This window comes from Crotalus tigris, unplaced genomic scaffold, assembly GCF_016545835.1.
Source record: "Crotalus tigris isolate CLP2741 ecotype Arizona unplaced genomic scaffold, ASM1654583v1 scf7180000024461.5605484, whole genome shotgun sequence".
Taxonomy (NCBI): Eukaryota; Metazoa; Chordata; class Lepidosauria; order Squamata; family Viperidae; genus Crotalus; species Crotalus tigris.
This window is the reverse complement of record NW_024100632.1, coordinates 1722356-1748146: the sequence shown is the minus strand read 5'-3', so window position 1 is coordinate 1748146 and position 25791 is coordinate 1722356. Positions and strand designations below refer to the sequence as shown.

General features: G+C 44.3%; 2 protein-coding genes across 7 annotated transcripts in view; one reads left to right on the top strand and one right to left on the bottom strand.

The window, feature by feature from the left end:
* Positions 1 to 1865: 1865 nt before the first annotated feature.
* SUDS3 (SDS3 homolog, SIN3A corepressor complex component) lies at positions 1866 to 12592 on the bottom strand. Of its 2 annotated transcripts, none has more exons than XM_039332665.1 (12): positions 12241 to 12586; positions 11061 to 11130; positions 10757 to 10812; positions 9735 to 9806; positions 9109 to 9128; positions 8676 to 8832; positions 7525 to 7620; positions 6784 to 6845; positions 6166 to 6187; positions 5917 to 6022; positions 4010 to 4094; positions 1866 to 2887 (listed from the first exon to the last, which is right to left on the bottom strand). In XM_039332665.1, exons 1-12 carry the CDS (start codon positions 12458 to 12460, stop codon positions 2789 to 2791), a joined length of 1065 nt encoding a protein of 354 aa, XP_039188599.1. In that variant the 5' UTR covers positions 12461 to 12586; the 3' UTR covers positions 1866 to 2788. The 2 variants fall into 2 exon arrangements, 1 of the variants encoding a protein (XP_039188599.1); XR_005555393.1 differs by having other exon boundaries at positions 2829 to 2887; positions 5917 to 6072; positions 12241 to 12592.
* A 5342-nt stretch (positions 12593 to 17934) lies between these two features.
* The window catches only part of TAOK3 (TAO kinase 3), a 63576-nt gene continuing 55719 nt past the window's right edge, over positions 17935 to 25791 (top strand). For 4 of the 5 annotated variants that reach the window (XM_039332524.1, XM_039332521.1, XM_039332525.1 and 1 more), the window contains exon 1: positions 17935 to 18083. The gene's annotated coding sequence lies outside the window, so the exon portion shown is untranslated. Of the gene's footprint in view, positions 18084 to 24909; positions 24929 to 25791 lie in introns of those variants that run through there. The other variant, XM_039332523.1, reaches the window with a different exon arrangement.

Here is a 25791-nt window from a genome sequence, read left to right as displayed (position 1 = left end):
AGTTTTCCTTGGGAATTCAATGGGACTGCTGAGACAAGACAGAGTGGAAGATCAACCCCAGGCTGAATAATTGGAATAGAATAGAATAGAATAGAATAGAATAGAATAAGGAATAGATTAAGGAATAGAATAGAATATTGAATTGAATATTGAATAGAATAGAATATCGAATAGAATAGAATAGGAAGGATGAAGAATAGAATGGAATGGAACGGAATAGAATAAAATATTTGGCAAACAGCCCAAGCAGAAGTGATTTTGCTTACAGGCTGCATGGATCAAAGTTCTGCCTTTCACATCAAGCAGCTGCAGCCTTGTGGGAAGCTAATTGAATTCCATCCAGTTACATGAAATCAAATTTCATTTTTCCCCCGGTTTGACCCATTTCTTCCTTTTAATCCAATTTGGCTCCTGGCATGCCCCTGTAAGTGAAAAACAAGCAGGAATCTGATATATTCCCTGCCACCAAGCAACCTCTAAACAAGCTAGCATTTATCCTAATGATAGGACGGGCTAGCAACCTCTCCTTTTTTCAGCTTCTTGAAAGTCAGGGGATGAAACCCAGCACGCATAATTCTTTCTTTCTGCCCATCCCATTTGCCTGGCTCTTGGCCCGGCTCAGCATCTTGTGTGAACACCTAGCCTTTGTTCCTCCTTCCTTGCACATCTGGAAGCAAAGGGTCTCCAAATAAATTCACAAAAAAGGGAGCCCTTTTCAATCACATGTGTAAAGCACGATGCTCCCAGCTCTCACCTAACTCCGCTATCCTGATGAGGTTACGCTAAAGTAACCTTTTCATTAGAGAGTAACGTGAACAGATTAACCTCTGATTAAATCTAATGAGCGAAGTTGGCTTGCAATCCTTATTCTTGGAGAATCGGGGGGGGGGGAGGGAATAAGGATCCCAAAGCGGTTTACAAGGGTGAGAAAGTGGAACCAACCCTGCCTTTCGTTTGCAGTCTTAAAGAAATGGAACTCGAAGGAAAAGTGATGGGGAGGGAGGGAGGAGAGAAAATCACCCCCCTCTTCAAGGAGGCTGATGAGATTGGATCAAATATTCAAGGTTTGCTAACAAAAATGTCTTTCCGGAATGTCAGTTTTTGAAGGCAGTAGATAAACCTGGAACTTAAAAAAAAAAAATCAAAATGCATCTTTTTTTTTTTTTTTAAAGGACCTACAAGGCGTAATGTCTAGGGAGATTCTCCATCATCCAGGTCATGGTTGTCCCCAAGGAGCTTTTCCAAAAGGCAACTGGACTCTGATTTTTTTTTTCCTTGAAAAGCATTTCATTTCTCATCCAAGAAGTTTCTTCGTTTCTGAAATGAGAAGTGAAACATTTTCAAGGGGGGGGGGGAAACCCCCAAGAAAGTCCCGTTGCCTTTTGGAAAAGCATCTTTGGGACCTACATGGCTTTGGGGCCTATAGGTGACTCTGAGCTTAATCCTGCTTGAGGCATGAAAGCTAACTGGGTGACTTTGGCTAACCACCAGGAAAATGTGAATTCTAGTCTTGACTTCCTAGGCATGAAAATCAGTTGAAGGATTTGGGGCCAATCGGTGGGATGTCCGTGAAAACTTTGAGGACACAGGCTTAACTATTACCCTTCTTTACTGCATGTCTGGGACATTTAATCTTGGTGTATATGGCTATGTGATGCATAATCTTGGTTTAGCAATGGTAGACATGATTTGTTTTCAAACCAATTTCTCAATTCGTCCCACCGTGATAATCTGCGGAGCAATCTGGAGTAGGGAGAGACCTTCACTGGTCATAGAAGGTCGAGGGCGGACCCAGTAAGAGAAGCACACACAGCCTGCGCAGAATTGTGAAGCAGGGAGAAATAAAGCCAACACCACACATAAGATCGGAGAGATAAAAAATATTTGGGGAGCAACGTGTCATAAAAACAGTACAATGCTGGGAATGTTCAGCCTGTGCTTTCGGTCTGGATCCAAGCTCTACTCTCTTAGTATTTACATTGTGGGGGCAGAGGAAAGGGAACAAACTTGCATGCACAAAGTCAAGCCCCCCTCAAACAAGGTGATCAAAGTTTTTCCATTTTTGGAGAAGGCCAGTCCGAAGAAGGAAAAGGTACCCTGGCGAAAGGGTTCCCTTTGCAGACATATCCCTTAGCCGAAGGGTCTTCCTGGTGATCTCAGTGCTGCTTCAAGCAGGAAACTCTTGAGGAAAGGGGACCAAGAGGAGAACAAAACCCAGAAAGAAAAGACCCTCTGCATTTGTCCATCTTTACCTGAAAAACCAAGAACAGAAAAACCACGCCAAGCTCTGAACGTAGCTTTGGCTTCATCAAGAAAAAAAAAATTGTGTTAACTCCTATTCGTATAAATAACTCGAAATTCAGGACGCTGAGATTGGCTCCCAACTGCTTCCCGGCATGTCAAGGCCGTTCTTTTTACTCGTTTCAACGCTGTCAATTTCAACCCGGTGACGTTTGGCGTTGCTCCGCTTTGACGGATGTTCGGCTGAGCTTCCTCCAGGCGGCTCGCCTCGGCCTCCCTCGACCAAACCGGTTTACAACGGAACAAAATCATGGACAGACGAAAAACGTGGTGTCCTTCTGAACGAGCCTTTGGAGACGACGCAACGGTGGAAGCAAAATCGTCAATCCGGGTTGCGGGACGTTCACGAGAGAAACACCGGAAGAATGCAGCTGGTGGAGACACGCTTCCAAAGAAGGGAAGAAATAACTTTTGGGGGAGCGCCAGCACGCATCTCGCAGATGGCCGATTGTCCTTAACACAAAAGTCCTCTGGGGAAAAAAGACAGTCAAGCTGCAGATCGGCGGCGGATCACGAAAGCGCCCCGCTGAAGCTGTCCAAGGTAGATTCTCATTTTTGTGCTGTCGCTGGTTTTCCTCACCCAGATCTGTCAAGGATTGGGGAGAGAGAGAGAGAGAGAGAGAGAGAGAAATGGTGATGCTGAGCAAAGCTGTCCTCGTACGGACCTGTTTCAGAACGGGACAGGCTCAATATGACGTAGGCCAGCCAGATGTCTGCTTGGATTCTGCCTGCAATTCCACCCCCCTTGGTTAAACTATTACATATAATAATAGGATTGGAAGTGACCTTGGAGGTCTTCTAGTCCAACCCCCTGCTCAAGTAGGAGACCCTATATCATTCTGGACAAATGGCTGTCCAGTCTCTTCTTGAAAACCTCTGGTGATGGAGCAGCCACACTTTCTGGAGGCAAAGCCACTCCAATGATTAATAGTTCTGTCTGGAAATGTCTCATTAGTTCCAGGTTTAATGATCTTCTACCTGTTACTTCTTGGCCTGCCTTCAGGTGGTTTGGAGAACAAGTCAATCCCCTCTTCTCTGTGACAGCCCCACAAGTACAGGAAGATTGCGATCACGTATGAAGTTGCAGTTCAGAAGGTGAGACACTACACAAGAATCTAGTCAGCTAAAACTAAACAGGAGCTAAATAAGAGTCAGCAGAATTCAAGAGGGGTTGGACTTCAAACGTGTGTGGCAACGCAAGGACTCTAAGCTAATGACCCGCTTAGCTCTGCCCTCCATCTCTGCTGCTCTTCTCCTACAGAAGCAGGAAAGATTGTAGCCTTCGACTGAGGAAACTTTCACAATCCAGCTAGAAATCAACCAAGGGCTTATCTCTCCATTTTAGCCACACATCTAAGAGCAAGAAAGAGACGACGTCATCACGGGAACCACCTGGATTTAAAAGCAACCAGATAAAAGCAGTGGAGCAGTCAAGATTTCTGTGTCTGACCCAGCGCCGGAAGAGCTAGTCAAGAGTTCTGATTAAGTTTCAGAAGAAGAGACGTGGTAAAGATCAGAAATGTTATCCAAAGAAATAATTGCTTGATGAAAATCTCCTTTCTTCCTCTGAAGGATACTTCCCCGAAGCTCTCCAGCGGGCAGTTGCCACACAACTAAGCAAGAACGAAGCCCGCAAACAATATGGCTTATCTCTCTTGAGATTTGCACCTCCAGGATCCCCCCCAACAAAAGGGAGACATTGTCTTACCTCGTTGGCTCCCACCGAGCTGATCACACAGCTGATTTTGGTGTTCTCTTTCGATTCCAGGTAAATAGCCTGGCTCTTGTGATACCTGGAAAGATAATATTGACTGATCTATCATGGGGCACATTCGTATCCTATTTCGGTTTAAAAAGAAAAGACAGAAAACCTTTGGTTTTTTTTTTGCTTTCTGAGATAATCTAAAATATTAGGCACGGGTTGAGTGTACGTGTGTGTCAAATCAAGCAGCTTTGATTTCTGGAGTGTGAATTCCTCCCTCGTGGTATTAAAGAAGCATCAGCTCCCTTGAGCTCACGGGTAGTCCTTGACTTACAATCATTTGCTTAGTGACTGTTCAAAGTTACAACACTGAAAACACGTCCCTCATATTTACAACTGTTGCAGCATCCGCGTGGGCCACGTGAACAAAATTTGAGGGCTTGTCAAACGGCATTTATTATGAGGGTCTTATTCAGCCCTTTGCCCAGATTCTGCGTTCCAGCCTGAAAAACCCGCTATTTTTGTAAATCTAAATACCATTAAGGCGCTTTAGATATTCCATTCCTAGCCATAATCATTTGTTCTTGCAAGATAATGATCCTTTTACATGTTGCCTATCAAGATAAGGGAGGAAGAAATATAATTTTGCAGCAGCCAGCAGATTCATTTAAAAAAAAAACATCGTATGATAGCTGGGGAATTTTAATTTGCACGTCAAAATTGTCCTCCTACACAGGGAAGCTATTTTAAAAGTATCGGCTTTCTGACAAACTATTGTAATTTTTTTTTAAAAAAAGAATTACAATACACGTTTCTAATGGTACACGGGGGATAGCTATGCTGAGCATAGGAAAATCTGTGAAAGGAGAACAAAAACAACCAGGAGCATTCTGAAATTAAACAAAACATTTAGCCTAATATAAGAAACATTCTATTATATGCAGAAAACCCCCTAACCAGGGAATTCCAGTGCTAGGAGGGAATGGGGTTTGCAGAGAAGAGAAGAGGGAGGGAGGGAGGGATGGAAGGAGGGAAGAAAGGAAGGTAGACAATTAATGACAGGGAAGAAAGCTTGATGCTCTCTGATCTGGGTTGTTTTCTGGCAGATGTTTTATTACCCAAACTAGGTAACATCATCAATACTAGAAGGAAGAGAGAATTGTGAAGAAGAGGAGGAGGAGGATGTGGGATCCTTGGTGCTCTCTGAACTTGATTGTTTTCTTACAGATGTTTCACTACCCAGCTAGGTAACATCATCAGTGCTAGAAGGGAGTGAGATTTATGGAGAGGGAGGAGGAGGAGGAGGAGGAAGATCAAGGACAAGCCCTTTTCCAGCCTAGCCTACGCAAACATTAAAAACTGGTTACATATCCAATTGCTTTCATCAAGCCTTACTAACACCAGGTCACATGTTTTCATTTAAAACCTTTTAACTTAAAACAGGTGTTTTTTTATGGAGGGGGGTGTCCATCATTAACTCTGAACAGTCCTTAAGGGAGCGGTCATTAAGCGAGGACGGTAGATGGGATCTTTTTAAAGATATGGCAGGAATGGGGAAAAAAAAAATCAAAAGCAGAAAGAGAAAGAGGAAACCCCTTTCTGATCCTCTCCTGCCACCTTGTGGCATAAAACGCTCATTACAGTCTTGATTTCCTGGATTTCCATTTTCCCTTGCATTTGGCTCCATGGGGGGGGGGGGAGACTTTGGGACTACGATTCCCAGAATCCCCCTGCCGGGACAGTCCCTCTGAGCTCGAACAGCCATTAATACTCTCCATACTTAGCTTCTGTCCCAGCAGGCTTTCCACGACGTTTACAAAGAAGCATGACTTTTTCTGCCCCTTCTGTTTGGAAGCTTCTTATTAAAGCTGCTTTTGAAAAGCCCCCCCCCCCGTTCTAGCCGGGACCCTTACCATCGTTTATCATAGTACAGCTTCCCGTCTTCTATCCGTGCCTCAAACCGCTGGGCTGGGGATTCTGCCGGCATCGTCGGAAGGTGCTCGGGTGAGGAAGGAGACGCTGGAACACAAAAGAGGACTTTGCAATCGGCCGCGGATTCAAACGTGGCCCTGAACTCAAGCAAAAGAAGTAAATGAAAGATTTTGTTTCCATTAGCTAATTAAAAATGAAGTGAAAACAATGCCCGCGGTGGTCCTACTCACCTGGTCTTTTAGGTGACTTAAGCTATAAAGGAAAGGAGAGGAAAAGCGTTGAAAGAAAAGTCACAAAACACTACCCAGAAAATGGATTCAACAAGAGAAATTCATTTTTAGTTGTTAAGGTTTCCGCTATATGGAAATGAAGGGCTATTAACAGCTTTTCAACATTTGTCCCAAGCGTCTAGCCCTCAACAATTCTGTTGGAGACCACGCCTGTCTGCCGGGTAAAGAACGTCTGCTGGATATGAATCCATCCTTTTTCCTTACACGTTTACGATAGAATATCTAGGGAGATTCTAATCACCACGATCAGGATTGGCCCAAAGGTGCTTTTTTCCCCAAAGGCAAATGGACTCCCAACTAGCTAACAGGATCAGGGCTACTGTTTTAACTTTTTGCAATGTTTGGATGTGATCGCTGTGGTGACGAGTAATATAGAAAATAAGGAGGGTTCCTTTCACATCAACATCTGCCTTCAGACGACACACATAAAACCAGCTCTTCCTAAGAAAAACAGGATAATCGCTCAGATTCAGAGAAAATAAAACTGGGGTGATTAGACAGAAAACAAAGGTTCCCCCTTTCCCCCCCTCCCCCCTCGCTTCTCCTACCCGTGCTTACTTTATTCAAGGTCCTCAAATCTTCCATTATCTGCTCATCTGTTAGGAGATAATTGAGCTGAGGTGATACACATTAAGGGCGTTCTCCATAATGATAATCAATCCAGAACAGTCACATTAACCGCTTTGGCTTTGCCAAAACAGCCCAACCGTGCCATCTCATTTTTCCATGCCGTAACTGAGAAGAGGGCGTGCTGTACTTCGTTTTTTTAGCCACTGTTGATTGAATATTAATGAACATGCTGGGTTTTTTTTTTTTTTTTGCCAGGGAGGGGAAGGAAGTGGAAACGCGATCGTTAATACTGCCCTACACACCAAACGGCGGTGCTGACATCTGGAAGCAAAAAAGTCAACTTTAAGACGAGCGGGGGGTTTTTCGGCCAAGGCCACAAGAAAAAATAGGATTAACCAGAATGTAAAAGGGGACCTCAAGCGTTTCCAAACACGCCTTGGACTCTCTCCCTGGCCCAGATGTTCGGCCACTTCTGCAGAAGGCTTCCTGGGGCCTGCCATCCAGGATGGGGAGAAGCCACTCCTAGCCTGAAGAACCCAGCTCCTCCTTGACTTACAAACCACAATTTCCATGGCTAGACAAAAGTTTTGGCGAAGCGAATGGGCACGAGTCACCGTTGGCCATGCTGTTACGATTCCGAACAGCCGCTCAATGAACGGTTGTAAAGCAAGGACCGCTGCTACTGGCCAGCCTTGGCCTTAGGGCAAGGTCCCGTTGCACAAAGGATATCTGGAGCTGGTTTCCTCCTTTTGTCAGGAATGGGGACGGGATCATTCGGCCTCCTCCGCAATTTCCTTGTCATGATCGGCTTCACTTCCATGGAATCTGAAGAGGATTAACAAACCAGTTGGATTGTAGAGGCCACAAAAAATTTCTTTAAAGACACAGAAAAAAAAACAACACCTTAGCACTGAGGCATCATAAAAACTATTTCTTTACTCCCCACTCCCAGCCCCAGATATATTTTTCACATCCATAGAACACAGAGTCAAAGGGATAGATAGACAGACACAGACAAATGATAGAGACAGATAGACAGATGATAGCAGAGAAAAATATATATGATATATTGAGGTAGACAGACAGATAGAAAGAATAACTTTGGTCACTTTAAATGTACACTAATCCGCATACATTAAAATGAAATTTTGTTGGGTGTGTCTAGTCTAATGAAAAGAAGGACTAATTTATTTATTTATGAGACTTATATACCGCTTTAAGTGCAAGCACTCTCTAAGCGGTGTACACCAGTAAGCAATGTATATATATATTTACATTGCTCCCAACAATCTGGGTCCTCATTTTACCTATCCCGGAAGGATGGAAGGCTGAGTCAACCTTGAGCCAGTGAGATTTGAACCGCTGACCTGCTGCACACAGTCAGCTAAAGTGGCCTGCAGTACTGCACCCTAACTGCTGCGCCACCTCGGCTCATATGGGGACATGATAGCCGTGTTCCAATATTTGAGGGGCTACCACAAAGAAGAGAGTCAAGCTATTTTTCCAAAGCACTTGAAGGCAACAGAAACAATGGATGGAAACTAATCAAGGAGAGAATCAACCTAGAACTAAGGATGAATTTTCTGACAGAACAATTAATCCATGGAACGACCTGCCTCCAGAAATGTGGGGGCCTCCCAACACTGGAAGTTTTTAAGAAGAGATTGGACAATCATTAATCTGAAATGGGATAGGGTCTCCTGCTTGAACAGCGGGTTGGATTAGAAGGCCTTCAGGGTGAATTCTGTGATTCAATTTCACTGAATCTCCAAAAACCAGGTTGACTTTTTGTAAAGATTCTGTTGAATCTGGGCACTGAGTCAGGGGCATCCAAAGCAATTTGTCTCAACAGCTTGGAGAAGTTTTAGCCTCTGCTTTACCTCCTGTCAGTTCCATGGTGAGCTTCTCACTCTCAATCATCTTTTTTTTCTCTTCCAATTCTGCGATCAGGCTCTCCTTCAGCTCGATTTTTTTATCCTCAAACTCCTTCACTGCTGCTTTCTTCTCTTTGATGTAGTTTCGTTCCACCTGCTCTGTCTAATCCACACCCAAAAAGAAAAAGGAGAGAGTTTTCAAGGAAGGCAAAACTTAGCTTGCTCTTAAGTTTGTTAATTCCTTAATTGGCTGCCTGACCCCATCTTGGATGAGGTTCTGATAGGCTAGATCCAAAATCGTCCTCAAAGGATCACAGCCACTTTGTTTAAATTTGGGTGAATTTACTCCACATCTATTTCAGCTGGAATCCAATGCAGCAAACAGAAATAATCCTGATAGTCCTAACGTAAAATAGTTTTTTTTGTAAGATATACTTACTTCCAACTGAAGAAAAAGCTCTGGAAGAAAAAAGACATAGCAATTATTAGAGGGAAGAGAAAAGCATATTTAATTTTAGTAGAATACTGGAGTTGTTCCGACATAGGTTCTCAGACTTACAGCCGCTGCAACATCCCCCAGGGTCATGTGATCAAAAGTTAGGGGCATGTATTTATGACAGCTGTGCAGGGGGTTGGACTAGAAGAACTCTAAGGTCTCCAACCATTCTAAACGGTTGGTGGAAATGGGTCTGGCCTGTCTAGAGAAAAGAAAAACTAGGGGGGACATGATAGCAGTCTTCCAGTATCTCAGGGGCTGCCCCAAAGAAGAGGAAGTCAAGCTATTTTCCAAAGCGCCTGAAGGCAGGACAAGAAGCAACGGGTGGACACTAATCAAGGAGAGAAGCAACCTGGAACTAAGGAGGAATTTCCTGAGAGTGAGAAGAATCAATCAGTGGAATGGCTTCCTTCCATTGGCTACTCTAGTACTGGAGGTTTTTAAGAAGAGATTGGACAGCCATTTGTCTGAAATGCTATAGGGTTTCCTGCCTGAGCAGGGGTTTGGATTAGATGACCTCCAAGATCCCTTCCAACTTGTTATATTATTATTGTTGTTGTTGTTGTTACCTGCATTGCGAATCCTCTCTTTATATTGCTGATCCAGCTTCTTCATCCTCTTCTGATATTCTTGTAAGGTACCTATGGAATAAGAAGTCACAGCATGAGAAACTACAATCGTGCGGCTCTAAAAAGAAATCTTCTCCCCGATGTTTTTTTCCCTTTGTGGAGCCGGGGTGGGCGTGATGTACCCGGCCCACGGGCTGCCAGTTTGACAGCCCTGTTCCAAGTTGATGCTCTTCTTAGTTTCCATTCTTTCTCGTCCTGTCTTCAGGTGCTTTGGAGAATAGGCTGACCGCCTCTTTTTTTGTGGCAGCCCTTCAAATATTGGAACCCTGCTATCAGGTCACCTCTTGTCGTATGTCTTCCTATGTCTGAGCGTTCAGCGGCTCATTTGGCTTTCCACTGGGAATTCGATGTCAAAGTTGTTGGACACATGTTGTGCACGTGCTAGTGGGGGATTTGAGCCTTCCAGCTGATAAATGAAGGTCAGCAGGCATGCGTAGGAATGAGTTGAATAGTTGCAGAACCAACTATTCAGGACTAACAAACCTTTTTTGGGGGTAAAAGTTTTTATTAATTTTTTTCCATACATAAAATAATAATTTTTCAACCCATGTGCTGTCTGAGTTTACCTTCGCTAATACATATTTAATTCCTCATCCTTTATTCTTTCCCCTAGCCATCGATAAAATAAGTCCCAAGTTTGATAATATTCTGTTTCTTCTTTTTCTTTCAGTATCATAATCAATCTGTCCATCTCTGCACATTCTAGTATTTTTTTTATTATTTCTTCATCTGATGGCGTTCCTTCATTTTTCCAATATTGCGCACATATAATCCTTGCCGCTGTTGTGACGTGCAAGATCAAATATAGGCTTTGTTAGGACTAACTAACCTTCTTGTAAGCATAGTTTCTTTTCCCCCTGAAGATCTTGTAAGAGACCAGATCCGAGAACTGAACGTTCCCGTGTAGGCAAACTCACAAAACTAAACGGGATCGTAGTGGGCAATTTAGAAGCCTGTCTTACCTTCCTGTAGTTGCTGCAGCTGTCTCTTTAGCGATGCCAATTTATCCTGGTATATCCTGAAAAGAGAACAGGTTTTAATGTTCTAAGCTGCCCAGAGTCAACAATAATGACAATAATAATAAAAAACAGGAGAATAGTTGAGGAAGAACTGGAGAAGATAACAAAATACAAACAACAGCAAAAAGAAACAGAATGAGCGTGGCAAAAGAAAGAAAAGGTCCATTTTGAATATCCAGTGGAAAAAAAGAGTCTTGAGAGTTAACAAGGTTGATACTCCATGGTGCAAAGCTGTGGTAATACTCACTGTTCCTTCATTTCTACGTAGTCTTCCTCATCGTGTTTCGCCAGATCAGTTTCGCTGGCATCTTCCGTATCTAAGCAACAGGATCAGCATCATGTCAGAAAACATCAAATAAGATGCTTTTGGCTCAAGCATTTCTGCCAGGTGACCCTGCAGGGCCAAAGCTGCTCATTGACTTTTTTTAAAAAAAGGCTCTAGAGATGTTGGCCCTCAGCAGGGGTGAGTTTCAAAAGTGGCAGAGATGGGCATTGTGGTCCCCCACCCAGAGTCTCCATTCTTGGGAGAAAGTAATGGGTGCTGTGGTCCAGACACCAGAGATAAGAAGTGATGTGTATTGTGTTGAGCCCCTACAGCAAGGATCCGCAACTTTAAGACTTGTGGACTTCAACTCCCAGAATGCCTTCAACTCTGGGAGTTGAAGTCCAAAGTCTTAAAGTTGCCAAGGTTGAGGACCCCTGCCCTACAGTCTCCACTATTGGCAGAGAGTGATGGGTATTGTGGTCGAGCACTTGCAAGCACTCTAGTTGGGGCAGGTGCTGTGGTTGGGCACCTGCAATCATTACACCCAGTAATGGGTATTGTAGTCTCCAGACACGAAGTGATGGGTGCTGTGGTTCATCCCATGCAATCTCCAGTGTTGGCAGAGAATGATGAGTAGTGAGGACCACAAGCCAGTGATGGGTATTGTGGTCCAGCCACAAGAGACTGGAAGTTATGCTCTAGCCCCTACAATCTCCACTGCCTGCAAAGAGTGATGGGTGTTGTGGTCCAGCACTCGCACTCCCTTTAGCTAGGGCACAGTGATGGGTACTGTGGTCCCACAGTACAGCCAGTGATGGGTACTGTAGTCCAGCCACATCCTCTGCCGTTTCCATTGTCGGCAGAGGACGATGGGTGTTGGGGCCGAGCACCCACCCACTACAGCCAAAGGGAGGGTTAGTGCGGTTCAACCTCCAAGAAAGTTATGGGCCTTGGGGCTCACCCCAGGCCGTCTCCATTGTCGGCAGAGCACGATAGGTGTTGGAGTCAGGCCCCTGCTCTCACTACAACCAGAGCAATGGGTAGGGTAGTCCAGCAGCCACCCAGAGCGGAAGTGACGGTTACCCCCTCTACCCCCTACAGCTCCCACCGCCGGCAGGGAGTGATGGGTGTTGGAGTCGGGCGCCAGACCAGCCGGGCTCACCCTCGTCGGAGTCCCGCGCGCGTCCGCTGCGCTCGCCGTCCTCCTCCTCGGGGGGGCTGTCCAGCTCCTCCTCCTCATAGCTCTCGGCGGCGGCGGCGGCGGCAGCGGCGGCGATCGCGGCGGCTCCGGCCCCCGGGGGCAGCGTGGAAGCGGCGGGCGGCAGCGGCGGCCCCGGGGGCAGCGCGGGGGAAACCAGCGCGGCGGCGGCGGCGGCGCTCATGGCCCGCGAAGCAAGGCGCGCCTCGCCCCTCCGTCCCTCCGATCCGCGGCGGCGGCGGCGGCGGCTGCAGGGAAGCGCCCACAGAAGCGCGCTCCTTCCCCGCGCAGGCGCAGCAGCCGCTTCCGGGTCCGCGGGGGCGTCTCCCACCTCGTCTGGCCCGTCGCTTTTTCCGTAGATCTGTAGGCGGGGCATTGCCCGCCGGCGCCGACCCTTAAGGGCGAGCGTAGACTCGTTCTGTAGACTTGTACGCGAACCGCCTTCTTCCGGGCTACGTTTGCTCGTCCCTTCCGTAATGCTTGGTCTAGCTAGCCTTGTGGTTCTCAACCTTGGCGCCTTGAAGTTGGGTGGACTTTATTATTATTATTATTATTATCGATCATCGCACAGTCAGCCAGATGTTCAGACTGGATTTGGCATTTTGTCTACCTATCGAGTCCTTACCCAGGACCTGGGATAGGCAGATGTGGATGTTTGATGGTATTACAGATATCGTCGCAGGATGGAAGCAGTTCCTAATAAGGCGCCTTTTGCAATTGACTAATAGCGAATTTGTCAATGCCAATGGTGTTCAAGTGGTGCTCCAGTTGTTTTGGGATTGCACCCAAGGAGCCTATGACTATTGGTACTACCCTTGCTTGCTTTTGCCACAGTCTTTCTATTTCTATTTGTAGGTCTTTGTATTTTGTTATCTTCTCCAGTTCTTTCTCTTCTATTCTGCTATCTCCAGGCACTGCCACGTCCACTATCCAGACTTTTTTGTCTTTCTTATCGACAATTGTTAAGTCTGGGGTGTTATGTTGCAGGTGCTTGTCTGTTTGAATTCTGAAGTCCCAGAGCAGTTTAATTTTATCATTTTCTATGACTTTCTCTATTTTATGATCCCACCAGTTTTTGCTTACAGGCAAATGATATTTTTTGCAGATCTTCCAATGCACCATTGTTGCTACTTTGTCATGCCGCTGCTTGTAATCAGTCTGTGCAATCTTCTTGCAACAGCTTACCAAGTGGTCCACTGTTTCTTCAGCTTCTTTGCATAGGCGGCACTTACTGTCTGTTGCTGTCTTCTCAATTTTGACTTTGTATGCATTTGTCCTTAAGGCTTGGTCTTGTGCAGCCAGAATTAGTCCCTCGGTCTCTTTCTTCAATTTTCCTGCTCTTAGCCATTGCCAGGTTTTATTATTATCTGCTTTCCCAGCTATTTTTTTCATGTATTGGCCATGTAGTGCTTTGTCTTCCCATGCCTCTATTCTGTTCTTCATTTGGTCTTTCTTGTAGGCCAGTTTGGTCTCTCCAGTAGTTAGTAAGCCTTCCTGATATACTAATTTCAGTGCATCTTCATCATTGTTCTTCAGATATTCTTCCAAAGCCATTTTTTCTTCTTCAACCATCTGATGTACTTGTAGCATTCCACGCCCACCTATTTGCCTTGGTAGATAAAGTCTATCAATGTCACTGCGTGGATGAAGGGCATGATTCATTGTCATTATTTTTCTGGTCTGCCTATCCATTGCTTTTAGTTCTGCTTGAGTCCAGTCCACTATTCCAGCTGTGTACCTAATGACTGGGATTGCCCAGGTGTTGATTGCCTTTATGGTATTTCCTCCATTGAGTTTGGATTTTAAGATCTTCTTCACTCTCTTGATGTATTCACCTCTAATCTTTTTCTTGACTTCAGTGTGCTTGATGTTGTCAGCTTGAAGGATACCCAAGTATTTGTAGTACTCTTCCTCATCCAGACTCTTAATGTTATTTTCGTGGGGCATCTTGATTCCTTCAGTTTTCATTATTTTTCCTTGTTTGATAGTAAGTGTGGCACATTTGTCCAAGCCAAACTCCATTACAATATCTTGGCTATATATACGGACAGTGTTGAGCAGCGATTCTATTTCAGATGATGTTTTTCCATACAGCTTCAGATCATCCATATAAAGGAGGTGGGATAGTCTGGCAGATGTTTTTGATGTTTGATAGCCATGTCCTGAGTTATTCAGTATTGTTGACAGAGGAAACAGTGCAATAACAAATAGTAATGGTGATAATGAATCTCCTTGAAATATTCCTCTCTTGATATTAACCTCTCCCAGCCTCTCACCATTGATCTGCAACTGTGTCTTCCATTGTGCCATCGATCTTTGCACAAATTTTCTGATGTTTCTACTGACTCCTGTTATTTCTAGGCACTTTATTATCCAATCATGTGGCAGAGAGTCAAATGCCTTTTTGTAGTCAATCCATGCCACATTCAGGTTGGTCTTCCTTCTCTTGCAGTTTTCCAAGATCATTTTGTCTATTAGGAGTTGATCTTTTGTTCCTCTGCTATTGGGGCGGTTTCCTTTCTGCTCAGGTGGAAAGAGATTGTTTTCAACTAGATGCTGTTGCACTGCATCAGCTACTACACCAGTTAGTAATTTGAAAGTTGTTGGTAAGCAGGTAATTGGCCTGTAGTTACCTGGTGTTGCCCCTTTTGCTGGATTTTTCATTATTAGGTAGGTTTTCCCAGTTGTTAGCCACTTTTCAATTTCTCCTCCTTGTAGTATATTGTTGAACTGTTTGGCAATGAGTGGGTGTATAACAGTTAGATGTTTCAACCAAAACCCATGCAGTTCATCTTCACCTGGTGCTGACCAATTTTTGATTTTCTTTGCTCTTTTTTCTACCATTTTTGTTGTTATTACTAGTTCTTTCATTTCAACTTCTGTTTTATTTGCATCCACCTCTTTTAACCAAGCCGCATCCTTGTTGTATTTCTTTGGGTTATCCCATATCTGCTTCCAGAACTGCACTGTTTCTTCCTTGTCAGGTACTGACTGATTCCTTGCAGTTTCTCCATTGATGGATTGGTAGAAACGTTTCTGATTGGATTGAAATTGGAGGTTCTGCCTATAGTTTGCAATTCGAGCTTCATATCTACTGATTTTCCTGGCTATAGCTGTTATTTGTTGCTTTATTATTTCCAGTGCTTCCTTGATCTTCCTTGTTTCTAAGTGGTATTTCTTGATTAGGTATTCTTTGGTCTTCTTGTTCTTCAGCTTCTTTTCTTTCATCTGTTCTAGCTTGCTTGCATGTGATCTTAACTTGCTGATCTTATTTTCTAGTCTAACCTTCCATTTTTCTGGTGCACTGTTTGTTTGTTTTTCTTCTTTGTTGATTTTGCATCCCAGGTATTCTGTTATAACTGCAGCTGTGCTGTACATTAGTTGGTTTGTTTCTTGCAGTGAATTGGTGCTTATACTTGATATTGCAGTATTTGCATCTTTTAATGCTTGTGCTAGCTGTTTCTTTGGAACAAGCTTCAATGCAGGTAGCCTTATTCTGTTGTTTTTGTGCTGTTCTAGATGCTCAGTTATTCTTTGTTTCAATTCTTTTATTTCTTTAGTTAGAGGGTTTTGTTCTTCCTGAGGGTAGAGGTGCCTGGTTTCCAAATGAGAACAGTTGTATATCTCTGCTAGATTCCTTCACTGCCAACTCCCCCTGGTTTGCCTCTACATTCTGAATTACTTCTGGTAAGGCTTTGATTTCTTTGCCCTGGGTAAACCTTTGCAGTTCGTCCAATTCTGTTTCTGTGAATATTTTATTTCGTGTTATAAATCGGCGTTGATCTGCTAGTCTCTGTTCTGTTATTTCTGATTCTGGATGTTGTTCTTTCCAGAATTGGTGCATTCGTTTTAGATATCCTCTTCTTGTTGGACTTGATCTGTAGTAACAGATCATTATTTCTTTGTTTTCCATCACTGTGTATCTGCGACGGGTAAACACCTTTTCTTCCAGTAGTTCTGCAGCTGCTGGCCCTGGTTGCTCAGCCAACAGTCCTGAGTCCTGTAACCCATTTTTCACCAGATATCCAGGAACTCCAATATCTAGTGCGGACCTTGTTAACCCGGGCGACGTCCGAGCCGGTATGGCATTCTGAAATTTACGTCTCACCATATTTTTTATGGGAGAGACACTCTTTGTCTGACTCCTCTGATGAGACCTGTCCAGTATGGTTGAACCTCTGGCATAGCTCTCATCTTCCTCAGAGTACACAAGCCCACAACCACGTCAAGGTAGTGCCTTTATTATTATTATTATTATTATTATTATTATTATTGTCGTCGTCGTTGTTGTTGTTGTTGTTATTTAGACGTGAACCTCAGTCAACTGAACATTCAAATTGACTGGCGCTGATGGTTGACATGGGTTGCTGCCAGCAGCCTAGGTATCAACCAGGTACCTCCTTAAAATGTAAGATGTTACAAGTTACAAAACTTTTCAATGGCATTTTAAGGCTACTCTTTATTATTAAAACCTTATTAATATTAATAGGGCATCATAGTCCTCCTTAACTAGGTTGAAGGCTTTTGAAGCAGATTTCTTCTTCCGCGCCTGTGCGTTGCAGCAAACGGGCCTCCCCTGGCCCTGTTCATAAGGTGTTAGTACCGTTAATAAAGACAAGAGAATATCGTCATTTTAAAATGCCATTAAAAGCGTTTATTTCTTTTGGTGGCCGCAATACCCATTTTTGACCACAGGAGGGCAGAGCTTTCCGTCCCGTAGCATTAACGTCGAGGCCTTTTGCCCAGCATCAGGACACCGAGAAGCTAAGCCGCAAAGCGCAGAGCGTCGCCACTCTATGCTCCTCCGAAAGGGACGGGCCGCTTCCCTCGGCCTTCGGCGCATGTCCGCCGGCTGGTTCTTCCCCAGCAATCCAGCAATCTCCCAGAGGCCTTCTCGGCAATGGCGGACTTCCTGTCCCTGATCTCGGCCGTTCCCCGGGTCCTGTGAGAAAAGCACCTTTCCAAGATGGCCGACTTCCGGCCCTTCGCTCTTAATCGTTCCCCCAATTTCCTTTCACAGAAGACCTTCTCTGCATGTCGGACTTCCCGTCCGATCAAATCCGCCGTCCACCGGGGCCTTTGAAAAACGACCTTTCCCGTCGTGGTGGTGGTGGAAGGAGGTAAGGGGATGGGCGAGCGGGCCGGGTTGTGTCACACTCTGCCTTTGCAAGGGGCTGAGGCAATGTGAGATGGAGGGGGGGAGGAAATGCAGGGTTGGCGGTTCAGGAAGGCTGCGCTTGTCCCGAGGCACCGACGGTTCTTCCGGCCTGCTTTTTGTGGGGCGGAGGGTTGGGGGGAGAATGCAGAACACATCTGCCCATTTGCAGAACGGATGTGGCAGAAATAGCATCCCTTGGCGCAACCTGGAGTAAACAAAACCGGTTTCAGGCCATTATGTCAGGGTAGGCCAGTGTTTCTCAACCTTGACAATTTTAAGGCATGTGGACTTCAGCTCCCAGAATTCCACAGCCAGCAATGCTGGCTGTGGAATTCTGGGAGTTGAAGTCCACATGCCTTAAAATTGTCAAGGTTGAGAAACACTGGGGTAGGCCAAGTCTTCAGAAACATGGGCTTTGACAAGCAGCACAAGGAACTCGTCTCTCTGGCTTTTCCTTTGAGAGTCGCTCAGGGTTTACGGTTGGGACCAACTCCCAGTTACTGTGTTTGTGAAGTTGTGCTTCGTCGCTTGTGGTGATGCTGTTTGTCAGTTGTATCTTTTCTGCATTCTTTCCAAGGTCCCAAAGCACAGGAGAAATTTAAGCGGCTCGCGTTACGCCGAATAAAATGGGATGAGCAGAAAGGAGATGGTAAGAAAGTTTTAAAGTCATCAAATGACCTAGAAAGGGGCCAGCCCTCTTTTACATCGAGCCGGTTCTGAAATTGAAAGACTGAAAGGAAGTTGGGGGCAACCGAAGGGAACGTGGATGGCTTCGTGAACTGGTCCTTTACTATCGCCAAAGGTTCGCTTCTTTTCGTGAGCTACTGAGCTTGCAGAGGTCTGTATCCTGCCTTTTCTAAAGGAAGGGCAGAATTCTCACCTTCTGTTTGAATAAAGGATGTTTCCAATCTGACCGATCTTGAGTGTACTTTTGAACAGACAAATCCCTCTTCAGTTGTTTCCCCATTCTTACACCCTAAGCAGTTTATTTTTCTTGCAGATGATGAGGAATCTGTGAAAAAAAACCAAGTAATAGTAATAGTAGTAAAGTTGGAAGGGACCTTGGAGATCATCTAGTCCAACCCCCTGCTCAGGCAGGAAACCCTACACCATTTCGGACAAATGGCTGTCCAGTCTCTTCTTAAAAACTTCCAGTGTTGGAGCATTTATTGCTTCTGGAGGCAGGCTGTTCCACTGATTAATTGTTCTCACTGTCAGGAAGTTTCTCCTTCGTTCTAGGTTGCTTCTCTCCTTGATTAGTTTCCACCTGTTGCTTCTTGTCCTGCCTTCAGGTGCTTTGGAAAATAGCTTAATTCCCTCTTCTTTATGGAAGCCCCTGAGATATTGGAATACTGCTATCATGTCCCCCCTTGTCTTTCTCTTCGTTAAACTAGACATACCCAATTCTAGCAACCGTTCCTTATATGTTTTAGCCTCCAGTCCCCTAATCATCTTTGTTGCTCTTCTCTGTACACTTTCTAGAGTCTCAACATCTTTTTTACATCGTGGTGACCAAAACTGGATGCAGTATTCCAAGTGTGGCCTTACCAAGGCATTGAAGAGTGGTATTAATACTTCATGTGATCTTGATTCTATCCCTCTGTTAAGGATGATCTATCCCTCTGATGGATGATCTCTGGCGGGCCTGAGATAGGGGTTATTCTTCTGTCTTGGTGCTACTTGACCTCTCAGCGGCTTTTGATACCATCGATCATGGTATCCTTTTGCGACGGCTTGAAGGTGTGGAAGTGGGAGGCACCTTTTTACGGTGGTTCTCCTCCTATCTCTCTGGCCGGTCGCAATCGGTATTGGTGGGAGGGCAGAGGTCAACCCCGAGGCCCCTTGAATGTGGTATGCCGCAGGGGTCGGTCCTCTCTCCCCTCCTATTTAACATTTATATGAAGCCGCTGGGTGAAATCATCAGACAGCACAAGGTGAGGTTTCATCAGTATGCTGATGATACCCAGTTATATATCTCCTCCCCAAGCTCTCTCAGTGAAGCGGCCGATGTGATGGGCCGTTGCCTCGAAGCCGTGAGGGTCTGGATGGGGGTTAACAGACTCAGGCTCAATCCTGACAAGACTGAGTGGCTTTGGATGTTGCCTCCCAAGGACCATGTCAATTGTCCAGTGTTGACTCTTGCGGGGGAAAATATACCCCCTTCGGAGCGGGTTCGCAACTTGGGTGTCCTCCTTGATCCACAGCTGAATTTGGAACATCATTTGACGGCTGTGGCTGGGAGGACCTTTGCACAAGTTTGTCTGTTGCACCAGTTGCGACCCTACCTGGACCGGGAGGCTCTCCTTACAGTCACTCATGCCCTTGTCACCTCACGCCTGGACTACTGCAACGCGCTCTACATGGGGCTACCCTTGAAAAGTATTCGGAGACTACAGTTGGTCCAGAATGCAGCCGTGCGAGTGATAGTGGGTGCTCCTCGATACACCCACTTTACACCTATCCTCCGTGAGCTGCACTGGTTGCCTATTGGTCTCCGGGTCCAATTCAAGGTGTTGGTTATTACCTTTAAAGCCCTATATGGCTCAGGGCCAGGCTATTTGCGAGACCGCCTACTACCTCATAGTTCCCTTCGTCCGGTTAGATCTCACAGGCTGGGCCTCCTTCAGGTCCCGTCGGCCAAGCAGTGCCATTTGGCGGGGCCGCGGAGGAGGGCTTTCTCTGTGATGGCGCCCACCTCTTGGAACCAGCTCCCCCCGGAGATTAGGACCGCTCCCACCCTGTTGGTTTTCCGCAAGCTACTTAAGACAGGCTTACTTTTCCGGCAGGCCTGGGGTTTATAAAACCTGACCCCTGGATGACTGTTTTTGTACTGTCTGTATTGTTATGTTTTATGTGTTTTTTTTATTGTTAGCCGCCCAGAGTCCTTCGGGAGTGGGGCGGCTTATAAATTTTAAAAATAAAAAATAAATACTAATAGTGCAAAAATTGCTAAGTTATATAACCGGAAACAAAACACAAGTCTTGTATCATTATTTTTCAGAGTTGCGTAATAGCAAACCAAAAGCCACGCCAATCTTGAATATGTTCACCCCACCCCATCCCCAAGCTTTATAGATCACCTTTCTAATCCTACCATCAGGGATTAATAATAATAATAATAATCGTCATCTATATCTATCATCTGTCTATCATCATCTGTCTGTCTGTCATATCTATCTATCATCTGTCTATCATTATCTATCTATCCATCCATCTATCATTTTCTGCACTGGATGTAAAAGCTCTTGAGATCACATTCTGTCTTATTCAGTTCCAAGAAGTGGTTCCGTTCTTTTCACTTAAAACATTTATTTCCCTTCTCTGAAAGCTTGGTCCCCAAAGCATTTCTGGATTCTGTTACCTTCAGTGAGGGAAACATACCAAAATGGTCACGTTATTGACCAAATTTTGGGAGACTTAGGTCACTGGAGTAAATTCATTTTTTCTCTCTCTCCTGCCTGCTTCCTCCGTTGTTGTTGTTGCCGTTTTCCTTTGAAAATGGCATAAGTCTTCTGAATCTAGAGGAAGCTGCAATAAAGTTGAATTTGAATAGGGAACCAAGCCTTGATGTTCTCTGCACCCACAACTTCCTGATGGGGAAGGGGAGGGAGTGCATTTGAGCATGGGGAAAAAAAAAAGGTGGGGGGCTTATTCCTTTTTGTCTGTGGTCACTGAAAAGATTGGGGCAGTTCAAGAAGTATTGGAGGGCTCTTCCTCCTTACAAACAAGGAAGCGTTCTCCGCATTTGAGTGAGCTGGTACTAATGATAGCTTAGTTTTGCTTCCTGCTAAATCTCGCCTGGTGTGGGGCAAGTAGAAGAACAGGCATGACTGGCAAATATCCTCTGGGGGCCCTAGTGACTGTTTATTATAATAAAGTCTGGATAGTGTACATGGCAGTACAACTGGTCCTTGGGGGACGGCCACAATCGGCCCCAAATTTTCTGTCGTTAAGTGAGACATTTGCGAATAGGAGTGGAGTAGGGGTAAGTAGAGTAGAATAGAATAGAATGCAGAATAAAACAGAATGCCGAATAGAACAGAACAGTAGAATAGAACAGAACAGAATATAGAAGAATGGAATGGAATGGATAAAAATTCCTTTGGAATTTGCGATAGGAAACCTGACCGCTTGCCTTACACATTTTCCCCCTTTCTGGCTAGGTCAGTCTTCTTAAGCCCATTCAGTAGAATTAGGGAAATCTGCTACAGATCTGTTTTTCCAATTTCTCACCAAGTAAATAATCAGATTTGAGAGAGAACAGGGGAGGCTTAATCTACTCTGGCAGAGTGAAACATGAGGTTCTTGTTTGGTCCGATCAACGGTGGAGGAAGGGAGGTATAAGTTGTCCTTGACTTATGACTATAAAACAGCCCTAAATTTCCTCTCTCTCTCTCATCCCTCTATCTCTATCATTTATCATTTATCATCTATCTATCTCTCTAATCATCTATCATTTATCATCTATCTATCTATATCTATCATTTATCATCTATCTCTCTATCATCTGTCTATCATCTCTATCTATCTATCATCTATCATTTATCATCTATCTCTACCATCTATTTATCATTTATCATCTATCATTCTCTATATATCTATCATCTATCTGTCATCTATCATTTATCATTTATCATATGTCTCTCTAATCTATTATCTATCTACCTATCTATCCACCTATCTATCTATATCTATCTATCTACCTACCTACCTCACTTGAGGTCAGGACAAGAAGCAACAGATGGAAGATCTTTAAAGAAAGATCTCAACTCAGAACCAAGGAGAAATTTCTTACAATGAGAAAAATGACTCCCCTATTGCCAAGGCTATACTTCCATGTGCTTCAGCTGAGCATAGCTCTTAAGCCAGTTGAACATTTCTTTTTAGATAAGAGGAAATTATCTTCAGGTAAATCTGCCAAACTCTGGATGGCCACTAGATGGAAGGAGAGACCCTTAAAACTCTTATTTCATTGACTTTGCTTGTCAGAAGGTCGCAAAAGGGGATCACTGCGGCCGTCATAAATATGAACCAGTTGACAAGCATCCAAATTTTGATCACGTGACCCTGGGGAATGCTCCAGCGGTCATAAGGGTGAAAAAAAGTCATGTGTATTTTTTTTTTAAGTGCTGTTGTGATTTTGAACTGTCACTAAACTGTTGTAAGTTGAGAATTACCTGTATTCCACATACAGACTGGTCTTCTCATTTATTCAAAACTATTTAAACAACTGCAGCGCCAAATGTTGCTTTCGGATCTGAAATAATACTTCTTTTATTAACCTACGGGTCGGATGCAATCTGGATACTCTCATAAATTGGATAAAAATAAAAGGGATATATATATTCGTAGCTGGAAGATTGTGGTTTTTTTTCTATCACTGTTCGGTATGTTGCATTCTTGCTATTTGTTGCGCAATGATCAGAGTTGGACAAAGGCGCTTCACAATGAGACGGGAGGTATATAAATTTAATAAATGAATAACCCCAAACTTGGGAGGTTGGGGGGGAAGCAGAAAAGAGTTTCACCTAAAAATAAAGGCCGGAGAGCCTTTAAAATATTATTGCTTTTATTTTGCAAGATATCAAGGAGCCAAAGCTTATTTGTGGAGGTTTGTTTATTATTTCAGTGTATACGTCTGCCCAACTGAGATTCTGGATTCCAGGCAGCTCACCAAAAACGGGAATGTTCTCTTTAAAAAGAAGAAGCAATAAGATGGTCCTCAACTTATGCTGTTTCATTTAGTGCCTGTTTGAAGTTTCAAGGGCGCTGAAAAAAGTGACATGCCCGTTTTTTTCCCATCCCCATGGTCCCCATTTTGGTTGTTACGTCAAGGACTACCTGGTCCAAAATTTAATGTATGAATTCATGTTATCCTTGTGCGTTTCCATAGCCCCCTTTTAGACCTTAAAAGCCGGGCAAAGGCCGGGAAATTCAGAGAGGAAGTCTTGGCTCGTGCACGAATCTTGATCCTGCAATCCCTGTTTTTAAATAAGCAATTTCTTCATACAGCGATAAGTATAAAATAATTGCACACCCAAGTCTGTGTAGCATGTAGGAGGGCCGTGTCATGACTTTCATTCCCTGGAGGAAGGGTGGAAGAGAAGTTTGACAAAAAAAAAAAAAACAACACAACATAACCACTTCCTCCAGCTGATTCTGAAAGTGGAAATAAAATATAGAGATACAGTCCTATGCTGGCAATCCTACCTCTCCGTTGCATGTTGTTGTTGTTTCCCAGATGCTCCATGCTCTAATATTTCTGTTATTTGCCATATAAACATACCGCGTTGGTGGTGCTTTGTTAACTTGCCTCCAGAAGCTGTGAATGCTCCAACGCTGGAGGTTTTTAACAAGAGACTGGACAGCCATTTGTCTGAAATGGTATAGGGTTTCCTGCCTGAGCAGGGGGTTGAACTAGATGACCTCCAAGGTCCCTTCCAACAACAACAACAACAACAATAATAGCTTCCATCCTGTGACAGTATCTGTAATACCATCAAACATCCACATCTGCCTATCCCAGGATAGGTAGACAAAAATGCCAAATCCAGTCTGAACATCTGGCTGACTGTGCAATGATTAATAATAATAATAATAATAATAATAATAATAATAGTTTCGACATCGCTTGGAAACGTAAGAGATCAGTGACATAAATCTGGATAATTGGGTTGCATTCTGATAGCCTGTTTATAATTATAACAAAGTTGGAAGGGACCTTGGAGATCATCTAGTCCAGCCCTCTGCTCAGGCAGGAACCCCTATACCCTTTCAGACAAATTTTGGGCTCAACTATACTGATTATTATTATTATTATTATTATTATTTTGTCTCCCATAAATGTTTTGGAGGGGTGGGGGGTGTCAATAGAGAACCTGAAATTTCACAAACAGATTTGATGGAGCTGGGGCAGCTCTGCTTTGTCCGGGAATGGATTTTGGAAGCTGTCCTCCATTAGCAGAAGGGGGGGGGGCGTCCCTGCAGAAAGCAAAGCAGGCCTGAAGGTAAATATATGGATGAGTCACATCCTGAGCTTTCCACTCTCTTCTCCCCCCCACACACACCCAAATTGTGCCGTGCATTAAGACCTATCCTTCCCTTCCACCCACCTCCATCATTCATAAGGGGAGCCCTCCCAGGGGCCTTTCCGGTCCATTTTGCCCCCTAAATTTAGCTTTTGATGGAAAGCTGGGGGCTTGGAGAGTGGGAAGGGTGGGGGGGGGGGAAGGAAAAAAAAGAAAAGAAAAAAGGAAACATTTCTGCCCAGCTGCATAGAGGGGGAATTGCAACCGGCTGGTTATTTTTAGCATCTGAAGTTATCTCACTCCGAGCCTGAGACTGTGTGGTTGCAGAGGCTGGTGCATAAGGGGTTGTGTGTGTGTTTCTGTGCTGCTTTTTTTTTTTTGCTTCCTCCCCCCCACCCCTTGCCGGGCTCTTCCAGCACCATCCAGATCTTTATAAAAGCAGAGTGATCGCCAGGAAGACTAATGGGTACGTTGTGGACTTGCAATGTTACTTTACTTTTTTTCGGGGGGGGGGGGGCTTCTGGGGAGGGGGTCTGAACTGTTGAATTCACACACCACCTCCCCGCAGCAGTTTTGTGCAGGATTTGAGGAAGGGGCTTGGTCTACGTGGTTGGTTTCTGACTGGCTGAGTAAATAAATACGCTGTGAGGGTAACTATTGGTTAATTTCTGGGTAAAACCAACCTGCCTGTTTATGTTTTGCACCAACAACGCATGGGTTTGTTTGTGTTTTTACCTGTCATAATCCATAATTTAGGATGTGCAAAATCTGCTATAGGATCTGGATTTGGAAATAGCAAACCCAGTAAGTTTCAAACCCTCCTTCCCCGACCCCCCCCTTTTTTTTTTTAGGGAGACTTTCAAACCGTCCCTGTTATACTTGAAAATTTAGCATTTTTGCAGAACTGCAATGTTTTTTTTTACTGGAACGACAGCTTGTCCTCTATTTTGCTGAGGCTTTCTTGTTTGGGGGGGGGGTGGGAAACATGCTAAAATGCTTATTATTATTATTATTATTATTATTATTATTATTATTATTACTACTATTATTATTTTAAAGCTAGAATAGGAAGTCGAAAATGTATCCTGGAAAAAAAGACAGTGGCAACAAAAACCTCATTTTTTTTTTATTGTTGCTAGGAAAACTGCATGGATGTGTCATTTTAGTCAGCAGGGGCTCTTGGCTTCCTTTGAGAGCCTTTTTTACCTTCTTTGCTTGGGGAAAACCTGCAAAGAGGCGTCTCTCTTTTGCAAAACCCGTTTAGGAATTGAAGATTATAACCTTTGGCTTTGTGTGTGTGTGTGTTTGTGTGTGTTTTATGGTTAGCTT

What these genes read in the sequence shown, in the direction of transcription:
- SUDS3 (XM_039332665.1), bottom strand. Translation starts at nt 12,460, where the DNA reads ATGAGCGCCGCCGCCGCCGCCGCGCTGGTTTCCCCCGCGCTGCCCCCG. An exon ending in GCTGCAGCAACTACAGGAAG is followed by an intron (nt 9,807 to 10,756) that starts GTAAGACAGGCT and finishes CTTATTCCATAG; the next exon opens with GTACCTTACAAGAATATCAG. An exon ending in TAAGTCACCTAAAAGACCAG is followed by an intron (nt 6,023 to 6,165) that starts GTGAGTAGGACC and finishes TTTGTGTTCCAG; the next exon opens with CGTCTCCTTCCTCACCCGAG.